Genomic DNA, 23,529 nt, shown 5'->3' with positions numbered 1-23,529 from the left:
ACCAAGCAACGGCCAAAAGCCTTACGTGTATAGGCGCTTAAGAAGCCCTACACCTCCACACTCATCATTGACAACAACACATCAGGGCAAGGATGCCTCAACAAAACAGTCACTATTTTCTTTTCTTTTGGCATTTCTTCAATAGATCACTGACTCACCTGCATTAAAACAATTCCACAATAGGTAAAGCAGTTATGACATTCGCCTGACTATTAAGAGATCGAGGGTTCATATCTTCCTGTGTGGAGTTTGCCAGTGTAATTTTTTTTTTTCTACGAGTAGTCCAGGTTCTTCGCACATTCCAAAGCAGGCATGGTAGACTGATTGATTACTCAAAATGTTCCTTTTATGTGAGCGTGTGCATGAAAGGTTATGTGTCTATTTGTGACATGAAATTGGTTGGCAACCCATTTAGGGATTACTAGTCATCCTACCTGTTGTCATCTGGGATAGCCTTGAATAAGTTAAAGACGAGAAGTAGTTCAGACTCTCAACTTTTCTAATTTGCAAGCAAATAATTAGAATCCGAGATTTAATTAAAAAACAATACGGACCACAGTGATAGACTTTAATTTGAATGTCAGACCTCTAAAAGGACATATCTATATTCTTTCTTCTTTGAGTGAAATTTTGAAATGGACATTTCCTGCACCCACTGAGACCTTTAACACCAAATTTGTTTTTCTTGGTGTTTGCCATTGTGTAGCACCGATATATCACAGGGGCAAGCTTGTCCCCCCGTTACTATTTGGAAGTGACTTTAGCACACCATAAAGTTAAAAGAAAGTGTTGGTCTATTGCTGCTCTAACTCCTCCTGTAAAACAATATAACAATCTGCCTCCTCCTTTCCTATTTGTTGCCATAGTAAATGTAGTCTCAAATTAGAAATTAAGTTAAGTTAAAGTTATCAAAAAGATAATGAAAAACCATAGCATCAGAGTCTGACATATTTGAGATATACAGTCCAACAATTACTTATAGTAGTATACTGTCCTGATTTGTCTCACTACTAGAGTGACAGAACTTGCTAGATGATAACAGGTCTAAGATGAGGTGGGCGAGATGGGTATTGTCACCTGTGTTTGCCCCAGCTCTCTCGAGGCAATGGGACGTGAATCATTTCCTCGTGGGTGGAATTCAACTTTAGAGATTTATGCTTGGCAGGTTAAGGTAGTTAGAGACAGTCTTAATTGTATTTGAGCAACAATGGGATTTAACTTTTTGATGGCTTTAATGTACTGTATTCTAACCGCGAGAGACTATCCTGGGTATGAGTTGATGAGGTGCATGTGTGTGTATGTTCATGTGTGGGGATCAAGGGGTATACCCTGAACTGGTAAATGCAGCAACACAATCCAGGGCACACTTTCACAACCAACCTTTCACTTACACTGTCATACCTACAGAGCATTTGGAGAGTTCAATCAGCCTGTCATGCAGGTTTTTGGGATGTAGGAGGAAAAAAGTGTTTGGACAAAATCCGATCAGACATGGGGAGATCATCCAAACTCCACACGAGAAGAGAAGTGATTCATTCACCGCGCTGCCAATTTGATGACAAATGTATAATGCTTTTTAAAAAAAAAATGAAACGAAACTATTGAAATCCACCCCAGGCAACCATACAGGATGACTGGTAGAAAATTATGATTTTCTTTCCCACTTCTACGGTGAAATATCGCTTCTTTTTCTGCACCGACTTCTGCCATTCTTATCCTGTCTTCCACTTCTGAGTTTTGGCGTAGATTTTGACATTTCTATCAACTGTAGGATCACACTAAAACTTGCTTGGAAAGAATATTTCTATGTACATCTGCATGAATGAAGCCCAATATGATGCTAAAGGGCATTTTTTTATTATTGGAGAAAATCATGAAAAATTTGGATAAACAGAACTACAATTCATGTTGATTTGACTGACCATAGATAATGTTTCTATAATATTCTATCTCATCATTTTTGAACAACAAAGGTAGCTAGAGATATCACTAAAAAATAAGCAAATAGAGGAACCATATTTAGAGTGATTTGACATCCAATCAATGTACGGATTTATATGCTTTAAAACAGGGAATCACAAGATTAATTGCCTAATTTAACATACTGTAGGGAAACTACGGCTTGTAAACCTTTTGTCATAAATCCAAATGATGTTAAAATAATTCAGATTTTTTTTGTACATAAAACATGTTGAATATACAAATAAATTCTATACATTTTCATGTGTTTGTACTTTTAAATTCTGAGTATGACTCTCAAAGAATTACACTTCAAAATAAGAAATGTTCATGGCTCTCTGTCAACAATGTGTCCAACCCCTGCAGCAAGTGTTATTCATTAATTCATCACCTGCAACTCAAACGTCTTGAGAAAAACCTTCAAAAACCAAGATGATAAATAGTATAATAAAAGTTGCATTCACTTTGATCAACTGATCACATTAAAACTCCTTTAATCTTGCTAGATCTGCAAAAGCAAAGCAACACCAGCCAAAGTCCACTTGGAAGGCTTTTCTTTGGTTTTCAGGTTAAAAGTCCACACATATGTGGATCCCCTTTTGGGGGTCTTGTAAACCGGACACTGGTACATGTTTCTGTTCTCCTGCTTGTGTATAGGAATGGCTCTGATGAAAATGATTGGCATTAGAGAAGTGAGCTCTTTCAGGCGTGGGTCCACAATCAAGCCGGTCTGACGGGAAAGAATGGACAAGTATGACAATCCAGTCAACCACAAATTGACACACGTCAGCAAACAAGAAAAAATAATTAATTAAGATATAAAGTGCACTGAAAGTTGTTTAATCAGGTAATTTTTCCCACTATTGAGTCTGCATTTAAAGCTGGATTAATCCTGGTTGACATATTCCGTGTGGGACAGTCAGAGCACACAACATGATACTTTTTAAGAGTTTTGGAAAGTCACCAGTGTTTGAGACAAAGTCAAAATGCCCTACCTAAAAAAATAAATAAAGAAATCACTAAACACACTGAACAGGGCGGTCTGTCTCGCTAATTAATCCTCCTACATTTAGTGCCTGAAAAACCCAAGTTTCATCATGCATGCGTAGAGGATTTCAGAGCTCTGTGTAAATCCTGATGACTTTGGTTAATTCCGAGGACAAAAGCCTTAATTGAATCTGGAAATGATACACAACTTTTAAAGAAATGTTTAATACCAGTAAGTCCATGTGGGGTAAATACAAGTAATAGAAATCTCAAAGAAGGGCCTGATCTCACTGAAGTACTAAAACACAGAGGAATTGCAAAACTGTCGCCATAGCGGCCGTCTCTCTCACATTTTATAATTTTTCAATTTCTTTATCAGTAAAATGGAAAAAAATATTGACATTTATTCACTTTTTCTCTTACTTTTGGATGCTTCGCTCACACGTCACTGTGTGGCAATAACATAGCTTGTTGATATACACTGTAAAATAAATTAAAGGTTTGATACATATTTGATGGTCAGCGCTAATAAATGACTGATGCATGGACAATGTAGATACAGAGGACAGCAATCTTCAGGTTCCTGTCACAAGTTGGACTGTGAGCAATGTTCCCTCTAATTTTTTGTTTGTATAGGCAGAAAGACAACCTCCCTGAGCACACTGAGTACCAGTGTGAGCAACATCATCATTGCTCGCTATGGGCCCACACCAGTATCACACCTGCCATAAACAGGTGCATGTCTACTACACATAAATGATTTAGTAATAATAAAATGTAATGATTGATATCGCGTCAGCCTCACAGCTCTGGGGTCCTGGGTTCAGATCCAGGTCGGTCCACCTCGGTTGAATTTGCATATCTTCCCTGGGCCCGCGTGTGTTTTCCCTCCCACATCCCAAAAATATCCATTGTAGGCTGATTGGACACTCTAAAATTGCCCCTAGTTATAGGTCTGAGTGTGCATGGCTGTCCGTCTCCTTGTGCCCTGCGATCAGCTGGCCACCAATGCAGGGTGTCCCCCGCCCCTGTTCCAAAGTCAGCAAGGATAGGCTCCTGGCCCAAAGTCAGCAGGAATAAGCTTCAGCTAGTCATTACCCTCTCCCCCGTGAGTGATAAAGTGGTTAAAGTGCTTCAGAAATGAATGAAAAATATCTATGAATAAAACATCTTCATAAATACCATTAGAATATGCACAAAACCGACTTGAATTTTACCTTATTTTTCACATCTGTCTTTCTCACTTCTCATTCTTGTTCAAATGACTTTTCTGCTGAACGTGTCACTTGAGATAGTCAAGTTTCCATTTACATGCAATATGTTTACATTATTTTGATTTGATTTTTTAATAAGGGATAGCACATATTAAAGAACATATTTATATTCATGTTAATGAACATATATGTAAGATTGTAGCCGAGGGTTAATTTCCATTTATAGTCCATTCTGTAGGTTGAAGACAAACGATAACACATACCAGACAAACAGACCCGCACACATGCTCACAACCACACACACAGTAGATTTAGACAGTTCTCACCCGATTTCACCGATTGATGGAAGGGCTGTAAAACACGAAAAACATAACAGTGGACAGAGCTACTGCGACTGGCTGCCACGTAAACGGCGCCATCATGGGGAAAGGGGTAAAAACAAATCCCTTTGAATAAGAGTTGAACTTCATAAATATCGATGAGTGGGCTTATCATAAATCTTTGACATTTATTGCTACCTATCTTTGTCTTGTAGCAGCGCTGCTTACACGCCTATTCACACATTTTCCGGCACTGTCAGACTGGCTTTTTGAGCTATTAGAAGGGCAGGGAATGGGGGAGGAGTGACGAAGGTGGCTGGTTGTTACCTGAGCCATTTAACTGAGTCTGTTTGTCTGTGCCTCTAACTTTAATGAAGAAAAAAAGGAACCACTCAACTAAGGGGAGATCTAAGTGTTCAAGTGCGCACTCTGCACATTTCCCAATTAACAAGTCTACAGGGATGCAGCTTGAAAGCTGGGCAGCATATTCTCTGTATAGAAGTAGCTTGCTTAGATAGAGCAAAAAGAAGCAAAGAAATACACTGCAATTGAATCCAAGTGGTATGCAAAGTAAAAAAAAAGGAATGCAAAATCCCTTAAGGAAAGAAAAATCCACATTAATTTACTTGAGTAACTTTATGATTTACATAAAATGAATTCCACGAGCTAGTTAGCCTTGCATATTTCCTTAATAATTTGGAAGGGGAGAAAAGAACAGTACAAGGTAAAGAGTGTGCCTCATGATTTCCCACTAACCAAATCCCTTGGACCCCATAGTTTATATCTTTTATCTTTTATCTTAAATCTATGACCATAATAAGAAAACCATATCCAGAAGTTCCTTGAAAAGTGATAATAAATCCACACTTTCTTTCATTCTAAATTTCTGTATAAAAAGCATTCAAAATTCGAAATAACTTGAGCCTTACCTGTGTGTCCCACCGGGCACCTTCATGTATAGCCCATGAATATAAGCCCCTTCCCGAGGTGGAGATGTCACGTCCTCACGATTCTTCTTGGTGACATCACATTGCAAACTCATGCTATCCAAAGGCCACTCATTCCTATAATGGAATCATGGCATAAATTTCTCACACCAAGAAACTAAAATATCCAAGTTTCAATGCAAACAAGCCCTACAAACCTGCGAGCCATGGCTTGCATTATTGCGGTGAGGAAGGACTGAGGGTTGAAGAAGCCAGTCAGCCACACTGCGCAAGGTAAGACAAAGTCAGTCGTCCAGATTTCAAGCTCTTTGATTCGTGCCAGCAGGTCATTAAACCACGTAGTCAAGCCAGACATGGAGGGGTAAGCACGCTTTGTCCAAGATTCTGGTACCATATCCAAGAAAATAGCATTCTGGATGATCTCCATTTCATTGGTCATGGTTAGTTCCCCCTTAAGGATCAATAAAAGACATGGATCAACAACCTTAAAGGTGATTTCAATTCGATCACCTAAGAGATTAATTTGCATTTTATCAGAGTTGTTTGAAGAATTAATTACTGCCACTTACTATCAAGGCAGAATATTGCTAAGGAGGTACCACATTTACTACGTTATTTACCTATACCATTTAGGTCCAAGATGAAATCAAACCGACACATTTATTCGCATTTTGTGTTCACTAACTTTGCTGCTTCCGATTTTACTGTATGTCCAGAGCACATGTACCTATATGACTGTATTTAATGTATTATAAAACATTTTTTTTTCCAAATCAAATCAATTTAAAAGCATTTGTTGTAATTATACGCAGTTGTGTATAACAAAATTGGTGGTGCTACTCCACAAAGTGCATTTTTCCCAGTAAAAATATAAATAAGTAGTATAAAAATATAAAAAGTCACGATAGGAGTAGAACCATCAAGCTTTGAATAGGATAATCTTTAGATGACAATTCACCAGGTATAATTATATTTGCTAGTACAAAAGGCTCCATGGCTTTTTAATCAGTCTGCCAATATTTCACCAGGGAAGAGCTTATTTATTGCGAATTTCAATAATTAATGTATGTCTGTGTTTTAATTAACTCACCTTTAGACCGAGACTGAGCTCATTGAGCGAACGTCTGGTTTCTTGGATGAGAATATTCATGCGCTCACACTCTTGCATGGCCACCACTTGGTAGGGAGTCCTCTCTTCAGCCTTCCCAAGCAGTTCACTCATGTTGAACTCCTCGGGAAGTTTCTCGAAGATCTCCTCCAGCACTGAACGTACCTAAAAATACATGCACAACAGCAGGAAAATTGGAAAATTGATAAGCATATTTAATTCTCAAGAAAGAAAAAAAAAATCAAAATTTGGACTAAATCTTAGTTTTATGATTCAAGAACGCAGTATCAACATGCCTGAGAAATTATTTTTCATACATTACTATTCATTGGCTTATTGTTTTCAATGACAGACTAATCCCCTAAGAAAAAGCATTGCTTGTGCAAAAAGTAATGAAGGCTAAAGATTGTGTCAACATTTTTTCAAGGCAACTGCCTTAGTAATCAGTGGGTGGATTACATTTGGAACACAGGATATGAAGTAATAATATCTACAGATTTTTACAGTTCAAATATCAGATCACAATTCAGTAGGTACCAAGCGGGCATCATAGAAAGAGGGCCTTATCAATATTTATATAGTAACACCTTGACCAACGACTGCCCTGACATACGAGGAATTTGAGATACGGGTAAAATTCCAGGCAAATATTTGAGATGAGATATGAGACATTTTTTTAAATAAAAGCATGCCAGACAGTGAGGTGGCCGAGACACGAGAGTCTGCTTATCACTGTGTTTCTCACTGCAATTCCCTCTTGTAAAGATCTCGATGAGCACTGGGCGGAGCGTTGCATTTTAAAAATATGTATGAGAGTTGTGTACGCGTGCCGGAGCTTGATCGCCAATATGAGAGGGGTACTTCCCGGACAAGTTGGCAAGTGGTCATGCGTTATCCTATTGTGAGGACATTTGGTTCATCAGTTTTGGAATATTTTGAAGGGAAGACAAAAAATGCAACCCTAGCGATGATAAAGCGGTTCAGTATATGAGATGTAAACTACAGATGACTAGTATAGTACAAAATACTGCATAATTCCTACATTTCAGAAGAAAAAAAAATTCTAACAGAGTAGCACTGGACTGAAAAGTAGACCAGAAAATGTCAATATCATGAATAAAGTCAGCCTTCACTTTACTTTCATTGAATTTTATTTCCCTTCAGAGTGCAATTGCTACATAAAATGTCACCTCGTGTCCTACTACATTAAATACCAGGTCTAACTTCCCGTAGTCTACCATGAAATTCACATTTGAGGAGAATCATGCTTTATATTTGATCAGAAACTATAGTTGTGTTTACATACTTTCCTTTTGTTGCATTAAGATTTGCACACATTCAAGTAAAGAAGATATATGGTTAGACTAGAAGCTTGTAGATGGTTATCAAGAGCGCCTAATTGAAGTGAAAATGACCAAGGGACATGTTACCAAATATTAGCGCTGCTGTATATATATCGTTGACCCAGTTAAATAATAATGTTTTACATCTCCTATATAAAAGTTATAAAAAAATAATGTACAAATGTACCTTTTCTTCTCGCGTCATCCCTCCCCCTTCAGTGACTCCACCATCCCTGGGCTGCATCTCCAGTACAGTACGGAAAAGCTTTTCAGAGGTTTGAGTGAGAAAGCCAATCTCAGCATTAGGATGGAGGCCATACAGATAAGGCGACTCGGCAGGCAGTGTGTCATCAATATACTGAAGAACAAAGAATCCATGTCAAAGCTTCTAAATATACTGCAAGGCACATTATACAATACACAAGAAATTTCCCGAATACGGGATGAATAAAGTTATCTAATCTAATCTAATTATAGGAGACCTTTAATAATGTTGTATCTAAATAAACATTCAGAGTCGGAAACTGTTGACGTTTTTTCCCTCTTAAGCAGAACCTCAATGCTATTGGTGCACTAGAATCGACTCCGCTAGTTAGAAGAAAGAATTTTTTTTACTTGACTCAGGCATTTTATCTTAAGCATTGCTGACAAAGACAAGAACAGAAAAAGAAAAACTGTCAGAAAATTCAAACATATAACCTGCTGCTAATGAGGCAAGGAAAAAGGCATTTTCCATCTGTTGGTTTATGATGAAGATCAATGATTTGTTAGACACAACATGAAACAAAAAGCTCTAAACGCTGAGTTGTCAGTTTTCAATTACGTTCTATTGAATTATAGGTCTTTAACACACAAACACTTAGTTGTTTTTTTTTTTGCTGTCTTGTTTTTGCCACCTGAACATTGTTGAAATGAAAGTAAACATGCTGACTGAATCCTTTCTGTACTTGCTCTATTTCCAATACAAACCCCAAGAAATTACTGTCAATCCAGATGACCGGTCAGATGTACAATTAATAAATTGTATTTTATATTCTTTTTTGCCACCTCGTCTTGTAGAGGTTCACTCGCCTGACTTTGGTGCAAACAGACGTGGGCTCAATTCCCTCTAGTGGCGGTATGACTGTGAGTGTGGGTGGTTGTCCCTCTGTGTGCCCTATGACTGACTGGTGACCAGTCTAGAGCAGGGGTGGGCAACTCTGGTTCCATTTATCCCTCCTCTACCACATCTGAATCAAATGATCAACTCATCAGCAAGCTGTGCAGGAGCTTGTCACTGATCGTGAATATTTGATTCAGGTGTGTTGAGGGAGGGAGATATGGAAAACAGACCAGATAGCGGATCTCTATTGTTGGCCACCCCTGGTCCAGGGTGTTGTCTGCCTTTTGTTCGAAGGCAGCTGGGTTAGGCTTCAGCAAACCCCGCAACCCTTTGGCACAATGCCAGACTATTCTGACTTCACCCAGTCGTGTAGATTTTATTTGAGGTATATAGCAGCATAACATAGCAGGGAAGTTGAGGTAAGGCTTTAACTTTAAAAACATTCAGCTGTCACAATGTGTTTCTGAAGTTATTTGGAATAAGATTTCATCTAATAAATGTGTCAGTTGAAATACAGATTTAAGTTATGCATGAATGGCTACAGAATGACCTAAATGTTATTTGAATGAATGCCATTTTTGCTTGTACAATTGCATACATACATATTGATTTTTATTTACCAGTTCATATTGTTCCTTGATTGAAATTACCATTTGATAATCGCAATGAGTGAAATAAATGAGATTTGTAGAAAGGAAAACATAAAACACTGCATGAAACAATGTCATTGGATTGGAAAACTAATCATCAAAAATTAATTATCTATAACACAAGGAACTTTTTAAACGTTTTGATCTTGCAATAAGGCCAAGCTTAGATATCCGCCACTGCATTATAAGAATTAAATTAAATAAAGAATTGAGTCAACTATCTAATAAAAACAAATTTGAATCAAAAATGTCCCAAAATTACTATATTGCAAGCACATGTCAGAAAGACTCTGTAGATTGGACATCATTGAAATGCACTAAACAATGACGTAAAGACATTATTGTGCTGAAGTATAATCAAAATAGATGCAAGGGATATAGTTTAAAATGTATTTTATATATGAAATAACTGCAAAAACAAATAATTCATTAGGTAACTTGTAATGAATCCTGATCAGAACAACAAAACACAATGATACCCATTTTTCATTGTGAGTGCCACAACTGTGTATGCATGAGCAGAGAACTGGATTGTCTTCTTGAGTGCTTTTCTCTTGGTATAGCTTCTATGGGTAAATGTCTTGTCTCAAATGCAAGGCGAGTTTTTTTTTATATTTTTTATTTTACAAGGACATAATTAGATCAATTACTAAATGAGAATGAATGGATAAAATGGTGAAAATGAATATTAATAATTGTACACGCTATGCCTCTATCTGGTAAGTGTAATTTATATCATTTGTGTTGTGGAATATTCATAATATGAATTTAATGTGTAAAGAGTGTTTTTTTCACACCAACAAAATAATTCTACTTCTGAGGAACATTTGGAAACCAACAATCTGTTTTGAGACCCATCTGGTAGTTTTATTTCCATTGATTTAGCACTCTCATTTGGAAAAGGAAATGATTAACAATTCAATTCCAGCAACCCTTAGCCATTGCTAATGTGTTTGAGGATTGGCATGACAATACATCTATTGGTGCAAACCTGGAAAAAGAAGAAATATTGTGGCCCTATTTTCTTTTTTCAAGTAAATCATCATTTGTCATGTTTGGTTGAATTCTACTACTAATGTGATTTGAAATAAATTATCTCCCCTGTGCGTGCTTCACCTGGTGATAGGTGTTGTAGTCCATATTTCCAGGCAAAGGGAAACCTGGTGCTAGATAATGATCCCCTTCCATCATCTCAGGTTTGATGAACTCCTCTAAGTAAGTCCCGCAAAGATGGCGGTCCCAGCAAAGATGGCGGTCCCAGTTATCGGTGATGTGACCCCCATACATGATCTCACCAAAGAGGTAGCGTAGATCATCATAGGGTACCTGGGAATCAATCATGTAATGAAGTCAATTATAATGCTTTACCAAACGAAAACAACTTATCTGCAAATGAAGCCCACCTTTGGATTAACTTCCAGGTAATTGAAGAGAACATTGATTGAAATAGTGAGATCTCCATTATTAAATGGGTATGATCTGTTCCATCCTTGAGCCCCAAATTTTCGCCTCTCTGCTACCACAGCATGAAAGTAGCATAGCGCAAAGAGGATACTCTTAAACTCATTCTCTCGCGAACACATTTCCAGTGTGTCCTATTAAAAAAATGGATAAGTTGGTTAAAAAAGAGGACATTGACACTTAGGTGTCAACTGTAAAACCTGTTATGATTACCTTAGTTACAATATAAATTAGAATGAAAATAAACACCCTACTAATGTATTTAAATCTGAAAATTTGCACCGCACTGCCAAAAACTCTAAATCAGGGGAGCAGCGTGTGTTAATAATCCTACTGTTGCAGCACCAGTCTTTGTGCATGTACATACAAAGTGTTGAGAAAACAAGACACCAAACTGAAGAGCAAAGAGCCGCTGCACCCGTGCGCGCCGCCCTCTTGGTCCATCTACCCTTATTACGGAGCCTATCACAGCTGACTCCATGCCAAAGGCGGGGGACACCCCGAATTGGTGGCCAGCCGATCTCAGGGAACAAGAAAACGTACAACCATACACAATCACACCCATAATTAGGGCAATTTCGATTATCCAATCATCCTACCATGCTTTTGGAATGTGGGAGGAAACCAGAATACCTGGAGGAAACCCACGCAGACCCGGGGAGAACATCCAAACTCCACACAGGTGGACCGACCCTGGATTTAAACCCAGGACCCCATAGCTGTGAGACCGATGCATTAACCATTCGCTTCACCAGGCCGCCCACTACTACACAAATGTATAGAAATATTAGCAACAGTAAAATATTTTTTTGTATTTGTTCAAATGACTCCTGAAAAAAACGAACATATATGCTATATAGATTTCCAACTTTTTCTCTCCTTATTTTCATTTAATGAACATTGTCTCACTGCTCACCTTCAACTTTCAAAAGTGGACATTTTATAAACATCTAACAAAAATTTTCAGAGTAAAATAGGATGCGGAATTCAACAAGTACAACTGCAGAGTAAAGGAAAGCTAAAACAGCGAGAGGATAACTTCCAGGAGATGAGTCATAGCCTAAGGCGCACTATGAGTAGATTGTCTCCCAAAAGTCCTGTGGTTCGCAGATTCAAAACTAATGTGGTGTTTTTGAGGCCTTAAACGCTTGAGTATTTTCATATATATTTAATGTTTCTCCACTAACGGCATGTAGTTTGTTATAAAAGAACAAAAACTAAGAGACCAAGTGTTACAGGGTCCAGGTAGCAAAGGAGCAACCAGTAGTGGCAACTGAAGATGTCCAGAATTGTGTGTGGTGTTCTCATTGCAGCAAGAGAGTCAGTTGCATTTTTTATTTACATGGCAGCAGACCAACCAAATCATTCCACTTTGGAGTCCAGAATCAAAAGCTTGCATCTTTGCTTTCCGATTTCACCATCACTGTGAGAACGCAAGGCCAATCCACAACACAATCGTTGCCGTTTATTGTCACAATGTCACGGTGTAAACGGGCACTTAATCATTTGTGATGTCACCAGCAAGTGCAAACCTCTAAAAGTTTAAGTGACACGTAAATGACAAAATGCATAACAATGTGATCGCATTACAATTGCCAAAACCTGTCAGGCGCCTCAAGCCTCCATCTGTCTCCCGGGATTGTCATTCTACACTGGCTGATAAGAATATACGAATGGCAATGTAATCACCGGTGGGAAGAGAGTGTTGAATAAGCATGCCAATAATGAAAGAACCAAAGGTCTTGGATTTTATTCATAACAGCAGAATGTCATGGAAAGTGTGGCAGTAAGGGCCACTGCGGCAGTGCCCCAGGGAGCTGACTCCTACCATGCATATGCTTGCCCACAACAGCAGTGCAAACTGACGACTATCACTCCTGCATACACATTCCTTCTGGTGCTTTAATTAACATTCTGCACAGTACTCTCTTTCCCCAACACAGCTGAATGAGATGCTAAGCCTCACTTTTCATGACCTGTGTACTCAAGAAAAATAACAGGCAGTGAGATAATCAAAGCAGACAGACCCATCACAACACATTGGCACACAAATACTATATATGTACTGAAAAAGAAACATTTTACCTTGATGTCAACATAGCTGATAAAATCAGAATGCATGAAAACCATTGGACAAAGAGGGAGGGGATAAATTATGTGTCTTACTAGTGATTTTAGCAACTATATGTGTGGGTAATTCTAGTCTTGCAAGCAAGATGGTCTTGCCTGGGTCATTGATTCACCTTACAGTTCTATCTTGACAACCACAAGTCTCTAACCACTTAGCGGCCATCTGATGACCAAGCCAATTAGGCCGAAAGGGTGGGAGCTGTAGACATTACCAGTAAGCAACAATTTGTTGGTATACAATGTTGTAGTGCAAAGCTATTTTGTCCATTTCTGAAGTTTTATCAGAAATAAGCAAATGTTTCTAATTAATAGAAGACCAAAGAAACCAACGAAAAACATTTCTTTTGATGGGAAACAATGCTTTTGCTTTTCCGCGAACCAATATGTTATACTGTGGCTTAATGTGAGTTGGTCCCCTCATGGTGAGACAATCAGGGCAAAAGGGCGGCCTGCAAACATGACCAGGGAGCAATCATGTGGTTGTGTATAATGTCTTAGTACAAAGTGGCTATTTTAGTAAGAAGTAGTTGAATAAGTCAACTTCTCAAGTTTTGGGTGAAGTACAAATACTTTCCTGATTAAAAGAGGATCAAAGAACATCACTTTTTTTTGACAGGAAACAATGTATTTGCACTTACCCGTGACCAATTTTATGGCATGCTGTGGTCAAATGTGGATTGGTGGGTGATGAGTGTGACGAGATTAACGAACATTCAATCAAAAGCCGCATATATTTTGAAGGTTCACCCCGTGAAAAAGTTCTCAATTGGATCTTTCCCAGATTGATCTGCGTAATATATTCGTTGTGGATATACGGAACAATCAATCTGGGATGCCAGGTAAGGGCTATTCAAGAGTTGGGGGTAATATAGAGTAGCTTGCACAGAGAAAACATGATCAGAATAACGTTCCAACATTCACCTTTCAGTGCTACATGAGGCAGGGCTCACAAACTAAAATATTGCATGTCCAAGCATTGTACTTTACAATGACAGGCAAGGAATTGCTTTGGTTGCATTAAAAAAAGACAGTCACTTATGTTGCATTCAATAATTCCCTGCTCTGTCTTTCATGGGTATGAATTGTTACATGTTAAGTGATTGGGCCATCTGATCAAGACTTCAGTTTGGGAAACTGGCATTGTGAGGGGAAAATGGAATGAAAATTGGCATGTTAACTCACCTGTCATTTTGTGGAAGGCATTAAAGAAAAACAGTGTACATTATTAGGGCATGAAATTTTAAAGATACCCTTAAATGGATCTGAAAGCTAAGCAAGGTTCCTCTCCTTTTGTTATATCCACTGTCTCATGTTGCATAAACTGCAAGAATGACGGCGAAAAAAGAAACCTTGGAGTGGAGAGTGAATAATTTGCGCAATGAGTCTTACATTTAAGTGAGAAATTTGCCATTGAGTACTTTGATAACTGTGATGATTTTTAATCTTTTGGAGAAAAATAAATACTCTAAATAAACGGAAAACTAAAAATAGTGAACAAGTGATTTGTGGCTTTACCTGGTTGAAGTTGTCCAGAGCCTTGTGCAAGTTCGCATGCATACCCGTTGGTGGCTCATTTGTTATCTTTATAGAGTTCTCCAGGATTCCTTGTGGAATGATATGACCCTCAAGGGTGGATGAAGGCTCAGCACTGAAAAATACCCGGAAGTCCTCATGGCGTCCATCCGTTTGCTGCTCGAGAATTTTTTCTAGAGTACACAGCCAGCGAGCTACCAAGTGGATATTCTAAAGCAAAACAGGTATGGAACACTATGAAACAAGGGAATGGTTTAAACTTTAATCTTTCAATGATACACTTGTACTTTGTTTATGATTCTGAAACTGCTAAATGTATACTTTTTGGACAACAAGCAAAAAGGAACAATCAAATTTGGAACATTCCCCATATTACACTAACTTTTTTAGTGGGGTTAAATTAAATGGTGCACAGAACTTGAAAAGATGCTGACATTAAGGAACCATTTTGAGTTGATACTTCAGCCAGACTTTTCAGCAAATACATTGGTGTGCGCAGGCCAGAAAGTGGAGTTGACTTGTACGATCACACAAGCTTGGATGAGCTCAATTTTCCATCTCAACTATCTTGACACGTACAGGACATCCTGTGAATGATAAGCAGTCAGCCATGCCCCCACTCCCACCTCCCAACAGATCTAACCATGCAGCACTGCCCATTCCCCAAATCTAATTACAGCACTAATAACTCCAGTCATTAATTCATAAGTCTCTTTACTTTCTCATTTCCATTTGCTCTTCATATTTAATCTTCCTTGTCATGGCTACAGTTAGCCTTTTTTCCAAGTGAGGAGACACGAGCGAATGGAATGTCAGTTTGTCAGAGGTTTGAGAGACATTGAACAAAAGGGTGGTAGCATAAAGTTAAAGTAAATCATGGGAGAAAGAGAGGCATTTAGGGACTATAGCTCAAGGAGACAAAGTGATAAGTACAATTTTCTCATGGTGCCTTAGAGAATAATACATGGCTATACAAATTGGAAGTCTAAATTCAAGCACTTTTTCATCAAGACTTAAGTACAACCTCTTGGCATGTAAATAGTCAAGCAATAAAGACGTTGACGGAAGAAGGGAGAGAGGGCCGAACAATTTGCAACAATAATGAATCCATTCATCCTCCAGCAAAATAATGAAGAAGTGAAGAAAGAGAGATGCACTTGGGGTCTAATTAACAAAACAACAAATAAAACAACCACACTATCATGTAGCTTTTAAATTAAGTAAATTTTAGTGAAGCATTTTGTTCCCACCTCCTTTAAACAGTCCACCAAAGAGTAAGTTATTTACCTAAGATGAATCCCAAAATCCCATCGGCAGCCACAGCTGGCAAGCAACATTTTTAATATATTGCGATCTAATTTAACCCAGGGGAATATGGACAAAATGGCGCTTCCAATTGCTCATCATACATGCGAAGCAAATAGGAATAACTAAATGTATGCTAGTGACATATTAGCCAAGAAGTGATGCTGTGGAAAACTGTCCAGCTGATCTCAATTGCTGAAAATACAACCCTAAAGGGTCACAATGATTTCATACTGTATGTTGGACTAACACAAACCCAGTGAAGGTGCTGGAAAGGACAAACTGTATGGTGGACCCAGTGCAAGAGCTGTCAGAATGACCATGAGCATAGTTTGAATTCTCATTATTTGAACACATTTTGAAAATTCATTTACACATAATAATATATTAAAATTTCAAATAGTATTCATTCAAAACTAGAACGTTGAAGCTTCACAGTAAACTTGAATGCAACAAGTCTGAATTTTAGTAGTAAGGGCAAACCTAAAACCAAACCTCACCCAATTAAAAAAAAGAACAAATTAAAATCATTAAAATCATTGGTTGAGGCAGCACTCCATTCCCAAATATGGGCCACATGTTTCAGACACATTTGCAATCACAAATAAAATAACATTCAATAGTAATGTCTATCTATTATGTCCGCACTATAGAGTGTTGTTGTCAAGACTGAGACCCAATCAAGACTTGACCCAAATCAAGAATCAATGAGATTAAGTTACTACTTTTGTGAGTAAACACCTATAATTTTCTCAAAGGATTCAAACTTTGAAAAAGCTTTACCTGTCTGTGGTGAGAAAAAGGTTGGGGACTGCTGCTATAGAGGATTCACGTATGTATAATGGATCTGGGTCCAATATCAATAGACAAAATTTGTAAAATAAGTGCAATAAGGACACCTCCAATGTTTTTCCACTCTGCTGGCCAGCACCATAGATCTAACTCTCAGCAGGCAGACAGATAGTTGATGATAAAGTGAGTGGGTGGTTTGTTGCCAAGGGGACAATCCCTTTTAAACCTTTTCTTGACTCTTATGCAGAGGTAAGTAAACGACTGCTCTTTTCATAGACCACAGAGTGCAGTTTTCCCATTTTCCTCTCATAATCTAACATTTGTGAGTAAAAAAAGATACAGTATCAGAAGAAATGGAGGATAGCAGATCGTCTCACAATTTCGATATTTCCCATTATAATTCCTCTAAGGTCGCCACTTAATATGCAAACAAGAGCCTTGCCCTCCTGATAAGAGGCAGAAAGATATCATGACTACAGATATAGGCTCTGGCATTCAATAGTAATATTGAAAGGCAGTTCCAGTAAGAGAATTCCCATAGAGAGTTCAATTCACTTTATATGCAGATTACCTGTGACAAAGGCAAATGGCATCATGGATGTGTCACAGAGGAATAAGATAATACAATTAATTAACAGTGAATTAATGTAACTGGAAGTCCCCTACTCTTTGTATGTATGCAGTGTACAAGTACAAATCGAATCGAAAGTAGGCATTGTTGGAACAAAAAAAAAAGAAATACGTGGAACCTCGCGATACAAGAACCTCACTTTAGTTTCTTGATACGAGCACTGTCACAATAGAAGATGGGTCTTATTATGTGAGCAAATCTTGAGCGAAATCCAAAAAACACTTTCTCTGATTTCCCATATCTAGGTGTGTCTGTGTCTTGCAAGAGGGCATACGAGCAACCACCTCAACGAAATCAGCCGCCATCCTGTTGCTTTGCAGTGATTCTTTGAATTGAATTATTTGTGCTTACAAATACAAATTAAACCTGTCACCGAGTCTACTTAAACAGAAAGTGTTTTCTATTATTTTCTTTAATGTGTAAGGTGTAAATAGGGATGCCCATTCAAACTCTCCCCTTGCTCAGCTTGCTCCCACTTTTGTCACAGTACTAGAATTTAGCTGTCATGGTAAGTGCTTGTCTATGAATAACATTTTATACCTACAATCTATTTTTCATGTAAGCTAGCCTTTATAATTTAGCTTTTTACGAGAAATGGGTGTGTGGGGGGCGCCTCGGCCTCACAGCTCTGGAATCTTGGGTTCAAATCCAGGTCACGTCCAATCTAAATTGCCGCTAGTTATGGGTCTGAGTGTGTATCGTTACATCTCCTTTTTCCCTGAGATCGGCTGGCCACAGATTCAGGGTGTCCCCCGCCTCTGGCCTGGAGTCAGCTGGGATAGGCTCCATCACCCCCCGCAACCCTAATGAGGATAAAGCGGTCATATTGTGTGGTTGCACGCATTCACAGGACTTCATTAATTTCTGATGGAGAAAATGAACTAATGACATGAACACATTCATCTTATAATCTTGATTTTGGAACAGCTTATGCTCGTATCATGAGGGTTCACTGTACAATGGTTTTCAAATCATTTTGAGCCTGGAGTATAATCAGTTGATACTATTGACATAAACAAAAATGGAGTGGACTTACATAAAGCAAAACATCAAAATGCCCAAAGCACTTTACTGTTGTTCATATTATCCCATTAAAGCACAGATTCATATCCCAATGGGTGATGCTTCTATCATACCAACTGGGAGCAATTCTAGGTCAGTGTCTTGCCCGAGGACACTTTTACATTAGACAGGCGGGAGTGGAACCACTGACCCTTGAGTCACTGGATGACCCATCCCACCAACTGTGTGAATCAAAAGTTGACAAATAGTTCCTCTGAGCAGGAAGGCGGGAAACTGGACTAAATTCTTGATCTCAGAATTGTGAGGAATCATGCTAACGAGTCAGTCACCATGGTCAGTGCTCAAAGTTTCAGGACACTAAATTTTAGCTTATCCAAGCCAAACGCTGCATGCACGCAAACGCTTGTCTCATGTAATTTTGTGTTGCTGAATTCAAATATGTATTTTGTATTTCTGTAAGCTCTCACTATTTTTCAAATCAATATTTAAATTTATTGTGCAATGAAAAATGATTGCAAATCTATATTTTGAACAAAGTGTGGATATACAACTGGCTGATAGAAGAATAGCCCAAAAGTAACAATATAGAGGAAAATAAAACCTGATATGTTATGTTTCAAACATCTAACAGAGTAGGAAAAAAACAGGGAAAATTTGAGATTTGCTGCATTGGACTGCTACTATTAAATTTGGCTAAATGTATAATAATACTTAAATAGATCAAAATATATGTACACTTTACTCTCAGAAATGTTAAACCTTTATGTTATTTATTCTTGCTGAGAATAATTAGTTCTATTAACCATCCCAATTTTATTACACTTAGTAATCTAAAACTGACTGAAATGCACGAGGAAGGAGAAACACAAACTATAGTGCATTTAAAGGCCGTTTGCCCAAAAATGTTTTTTTCTTACCCAAAGAAATTGAGAAATGCTTAACTTTTATGTTGCCCTAAAACAGATTAACCTACATTTCTGAAAGCATATACATGATGTAAACTGTAAATGCAGACTTTCAAGTTCCGATAGATGTGGTCACTTAAGACGAGGAAGGTATAAAAAAAATCGGCCACTGTACCTGCAATATGACCCAATGCCCGTTTTTAGCTGATAACTCGAGAACTTGTTCAGCCGTGGCCTCCTGCCCTTGACCCAGAGACAAATTGTGGAAGTTCTTATTGTCAAATGTGAAACCAAGCTTCTTTCCTGAAATAAATAAATTCAAACATTAAAATAGATGAAACACCCTGAGTTAATGATCACTCATTCAATAAGTTATATGCCGTTTTCGGCTATTTGATGTTACAATTGCGTTATTTAAATTAGGAGCAAAGCAACAAATACATAGACATAAAATGATCACTGTTTCCTTATTTAGAAAGTTACTAGCGCCATGGTGACAACTAGCTACCGCAATATCGGTTGCAGTGGAATTGAGCTTCTAATCAAACCCCTACGACATTAAAACTTTAATTTAAGAACAAATTAAATGGCTTCTTACCTGCGTCATTGAGATTGAACAAGGCAATTAGTTTTGTCAGGTTACAATGTCGACCTAACTACAGATTGAATGAGATAGCTTTTTTGGAAATAATAGCTCCCCATTGGAGCCAAAAGTCTGAAATCAATGCCTTTATATGTAAATGTATATCTATTTACCATTGGATCTAGCTGTAGGTTAGCTGTGGGTCATGACCAAAAGAACAAGACCCCGGATACAAGCTGTTGAAATTAGTTCTCAGGGTGTCTGAACTCTCTCTATAGTGATAAGGTGAGAAGCTCGGTCATCCAGGACTAGCTATGAGTAGAGCTGTGTACTGTCATCAGGAAAGACCTCTGCATTTAATTAACACGTTTTATGCCTATGCTTCTTTAAGGACCAGACCCAGACAGCTTTTTCACTTTCTATATCTGTCAGACTTTGAAGCAAATGAATAGTTGTTTTCAATTCAAATACTAAACGGAATAGGATAAGATAATAAGAATAATACAAGTGAATACATCCTACTCATCTCTACATTTTTAATACATCTTATTTTTTTTATAGGGCCACCCAATGAAGGAGAGGTCTTCTGCCTGACTTTGGTCCGGGCAGTCTGGGTTCGATTCCCACTCGGTGGCAGTGTAATTTTAGAGTTTTTCTGTCTCTTTGTGTGCCCCCACGATTGACTTCAGTTTTTAATGCAAAGAACCCACGGGAATACAACAGGTACTTTTAACATAGTACAAGGATATGACTTGCTCCTTGTTTGTTGGCATTTATTGGAATTACGGTACCCGGACGTTTCGTCGACGGACATTTGGTCGACGGACACTTCGTTGCCGGACAGTTCGTCGAACCGACAATTCGTCGCCGGACATTCCGTCGACGGAAAATTTGTCGCTGGATTCGTTCGATCTCAAAATTATAATCAGCAGAAATAGAGAGAGTTTACTGTGGAAAGCGATCAACCTGGTAATCTCCACCGAGTGCTCGTCACGATAAATACACCATAGATCTGCCATTAAATGTTTGGACTACAATAACTCGACAGCCATGTCAAAAGGCGGTTACTTTTAAATTAACCAATTGCATGTCATTACACTATACAAAATAAAAATGGCTGCAACGAATATCCATGTTATTCAGAGGTGTGAAGAAACTCTGAAGCCAATGGCATTTCACTATTTTAGCAGTATTGCCATCTCATAAATATGTGACCTTTAGTATAATCCCTTCAATTTTTATGGCCAGTTTTATGGCAGTGATGGTTTTATGTTAAAGAAATGTACAAGCGAGATGTGACGGAGAAACCACTTTTCACTCATAATCTTGTGAAATCTTAATCAAAGTAGCAGAGGCATGCCTGCACTTCACATCAATAGTCTACTTCACAAAAATCTCACGTTTCTTTCACAATATGAAGGAATGACAGCTGTTTTCCCAGTATGAATGCTCTGATAAAGCCCCCTATGCTGTGAGGAGGATTTTTATGACTTATTAAAGATAAAACATTCAGAGTATTACCGTGTTTCTCCACATCTTTCAAAGGATCAACTCCAGGAGAGAGGATGAAGAACATAGGCGTCGTCGGACCTGTCTCTTCAAAGGACACTGCAAAGTCCAGAGATCTGCCAATCACATACTTCCCCCCTAGTTTCTCTTCCACAAAGTCTCTGTGAAGAGAATGCAACTAAATTATCTGCACTTTTTGGTATGGTTGACAAAAAAGCTCAACTAGGTCTACTATCATTTGGATAAACAGCAATATGAAAGTAAACCAAAACAATATCTCTTATCATGATATGGCTGTCAACGTGTTTATTTTCTCTCTCTATGTCCCAAATCTCCCTCATAGAAAACTATGTTTACTTCAATGTGCTTACTGGTAATCTAATCAATCTAACCAAATTTTGAAATGATGCACTCTTATTGAGAACAAACTGTAATGACCAATGGAAAGAGGCCTAACAGAGGCTAATACACATTGACTCATCATGTCTATTCACAATAACATGCCCCGCTTGATCATCAGTAGGTTCAGATGATCACGTGACATTGCTAGGCCAATCAGTGCTGCGAGAAAGTTATATATCTTGAATTTGGAAAAAAATCACATTATATTTTACAATAAAGTAGGGTTCGGTGAATGTGCATATGAAACTGGTGATGTTCGTAGCTCCAACAAGGTTAAGAACCACTGCTTTAGAATCATTTTGTTAAACTTAATCATTGTTTCCCCATTCTGCATTATTTTTATGAAGATGTGATATTAATGGTGGTACAGTCATAAAATAAAATCCAACACCCAAAAGATTTTCAATAAGGTTGGCTCTGGACTCTGTGGTGCTAATTCATCTGTGAAAATGATGTCTCATGCGTCCTGAACCACTCTTTCACAATTTGAGTTTAATGAAACATGGTATTGCCATCTTGGAACGTGTCCATATCAATGAGGAGTAAAAAGACCATTGCTTTTAAAAATGGCTATTAAGTGAAATACATTTTGTGGTTTTATTGAGTTCCTTTTGAAAACTTTAGATTATTTGAATAAGTGAGAAAAGATTTAAAAATGGCTATTAAGTGAAATACATTTTGTGGTTTTATTGAGTTCCTTTTGAAAACTTTAGATTATTTGAATAAGTGAGAAAAGATTTTACCAGAACAAACATGAATTTTATTGTTTAAAAAGTCATCAACTAAATTCAGGTTGGTCACCGCAATGACTTAAGTTTTCAACCCGTGATACTGATAATTATTTTAGAAATTACTTTATGACGTTTTATTTGCTTTTTTGAATCCTTGTAGCTATTATTATTATTCATCAACGAGCACAATTTGGGTCAAAAAGGCTAAAACATATTAGATGTGAAAGTCTCTCTTCATGAGTGGTCAAATTTATATACTATACAATTTTCAGATTGCATGAACAATATAATAACACAATACGGAAGTGTTGGTTCATTCATTTTCCATAACACTTATCCTCACAGGGGTCTCAAGGGGTGCTAGATTCTATCCTGGCCAACCAGGTATTAGTGGCCAGCCAAACGCAGGGCACAAGGAGAAGGCCAACCATCCACTCTCACACTCAGAGGTAGGGGCAATTTAATGTTTTATTTTTTTGGGAAGGGATGTGGTTGGAATAGGTATGTTCATTCAGAGAAAATGTTCCTAACCTTCTTTAATTTAATTGTAATTGTAAATAACTTTTTCTAGTCGGATCGATCACCTAACCTGTATGTCAGTGTAAGAGAGGTAAAATAGTATAAAAGTCACACAGAAGGTGAAGAAGTAACAGGTTAGAAGGTGTATACTATAAGTTCAAACATTGAGACAGTCACTAAAAAGCATCATAGATTTGAGAGCAAAGGCCAAGTGATTTTTGCGCCTCTCACCTGACAGCATATGTCATGCGGTCAGGCCTCAGAGCCCTCATTATACACAACCTCTGGAGAGAGGTTTTGTTTTTCCATTCTTGGGGAAATTTCTCTTTTTCTGGGGACTCAGACTCCACAAACTTCTTCCAGCGTTTGGCCGAG

At 38.0% G+C, this 23,529-nt stretch overlaps 1 protein-coding gene across 1 annotated transcript in view; it reads right to left on the bottom strand.

Annotated features, from left to right (window-relative positions):
• Positions 1-1,835: 1,835 nt before the first annotated feature.
• dnah9 (dynein, axonemal, heavy chain 9) overlaps positions 1,836-23,529 on the bottom strand; it is a 126,025-nt gene continuing 104,331 nt past the window's right edge. The window contains 12 exon segments of the mRNA XM_077739642.1: positions 1,836-2,689; positions 5,410-5,435; positions 5,438-5,544; positions 5,625-5,878; positions 6,518-6,700; positions 8,066-8,236; positions 10,747-10,956; positions 11,034-11,225; positions 14,737-14,964; positions 19,586-19,713; positions 21,515-21,663; positions 23,386-23,529. The exon segment at positions 23,386-23,529 is cut by the window's right edge and continues 50 nt beyond it. Of these exon segments, the coding sequence (XP_077595768.1) occupies positions 2,462-2,689; positions 5,410-5,435; positions 5,438-5,544; positions 5,625-5,878; positions 6,518-6,700; positions 8,066-8,236; positions 10,747-10,956; positions 11,034-11,225; positions 14,737-14,964; positions 19,586-19,713; positions 21,515-21,663; positions 23,386-23,529 (2,020 nt within the window). The 3' untranslated portion in view covers positions 1,836-2,461.

The sequence above is a fragment of the Stigmatopora nigra genome, chromosome 18 (genome assembly GCF_051989575.1).
Source record: "Stigmatopora nigra isolate UIUO_SnigA chromosome 18, RoL_Snig_1.1, whole genome shotgun sequence".
Classification (NCBI taxonomy): Eukaryota; Metazoa; Chordata; class Actinopteri; order Syngnathiformes; family Syngnathidae; genus Stigmatopora; species Stigmatopora nigra.
Note: the sequence above shows the minus strand (reverse complement) of the source record. Positions and strands in the feature narration are given on the sequence as shown.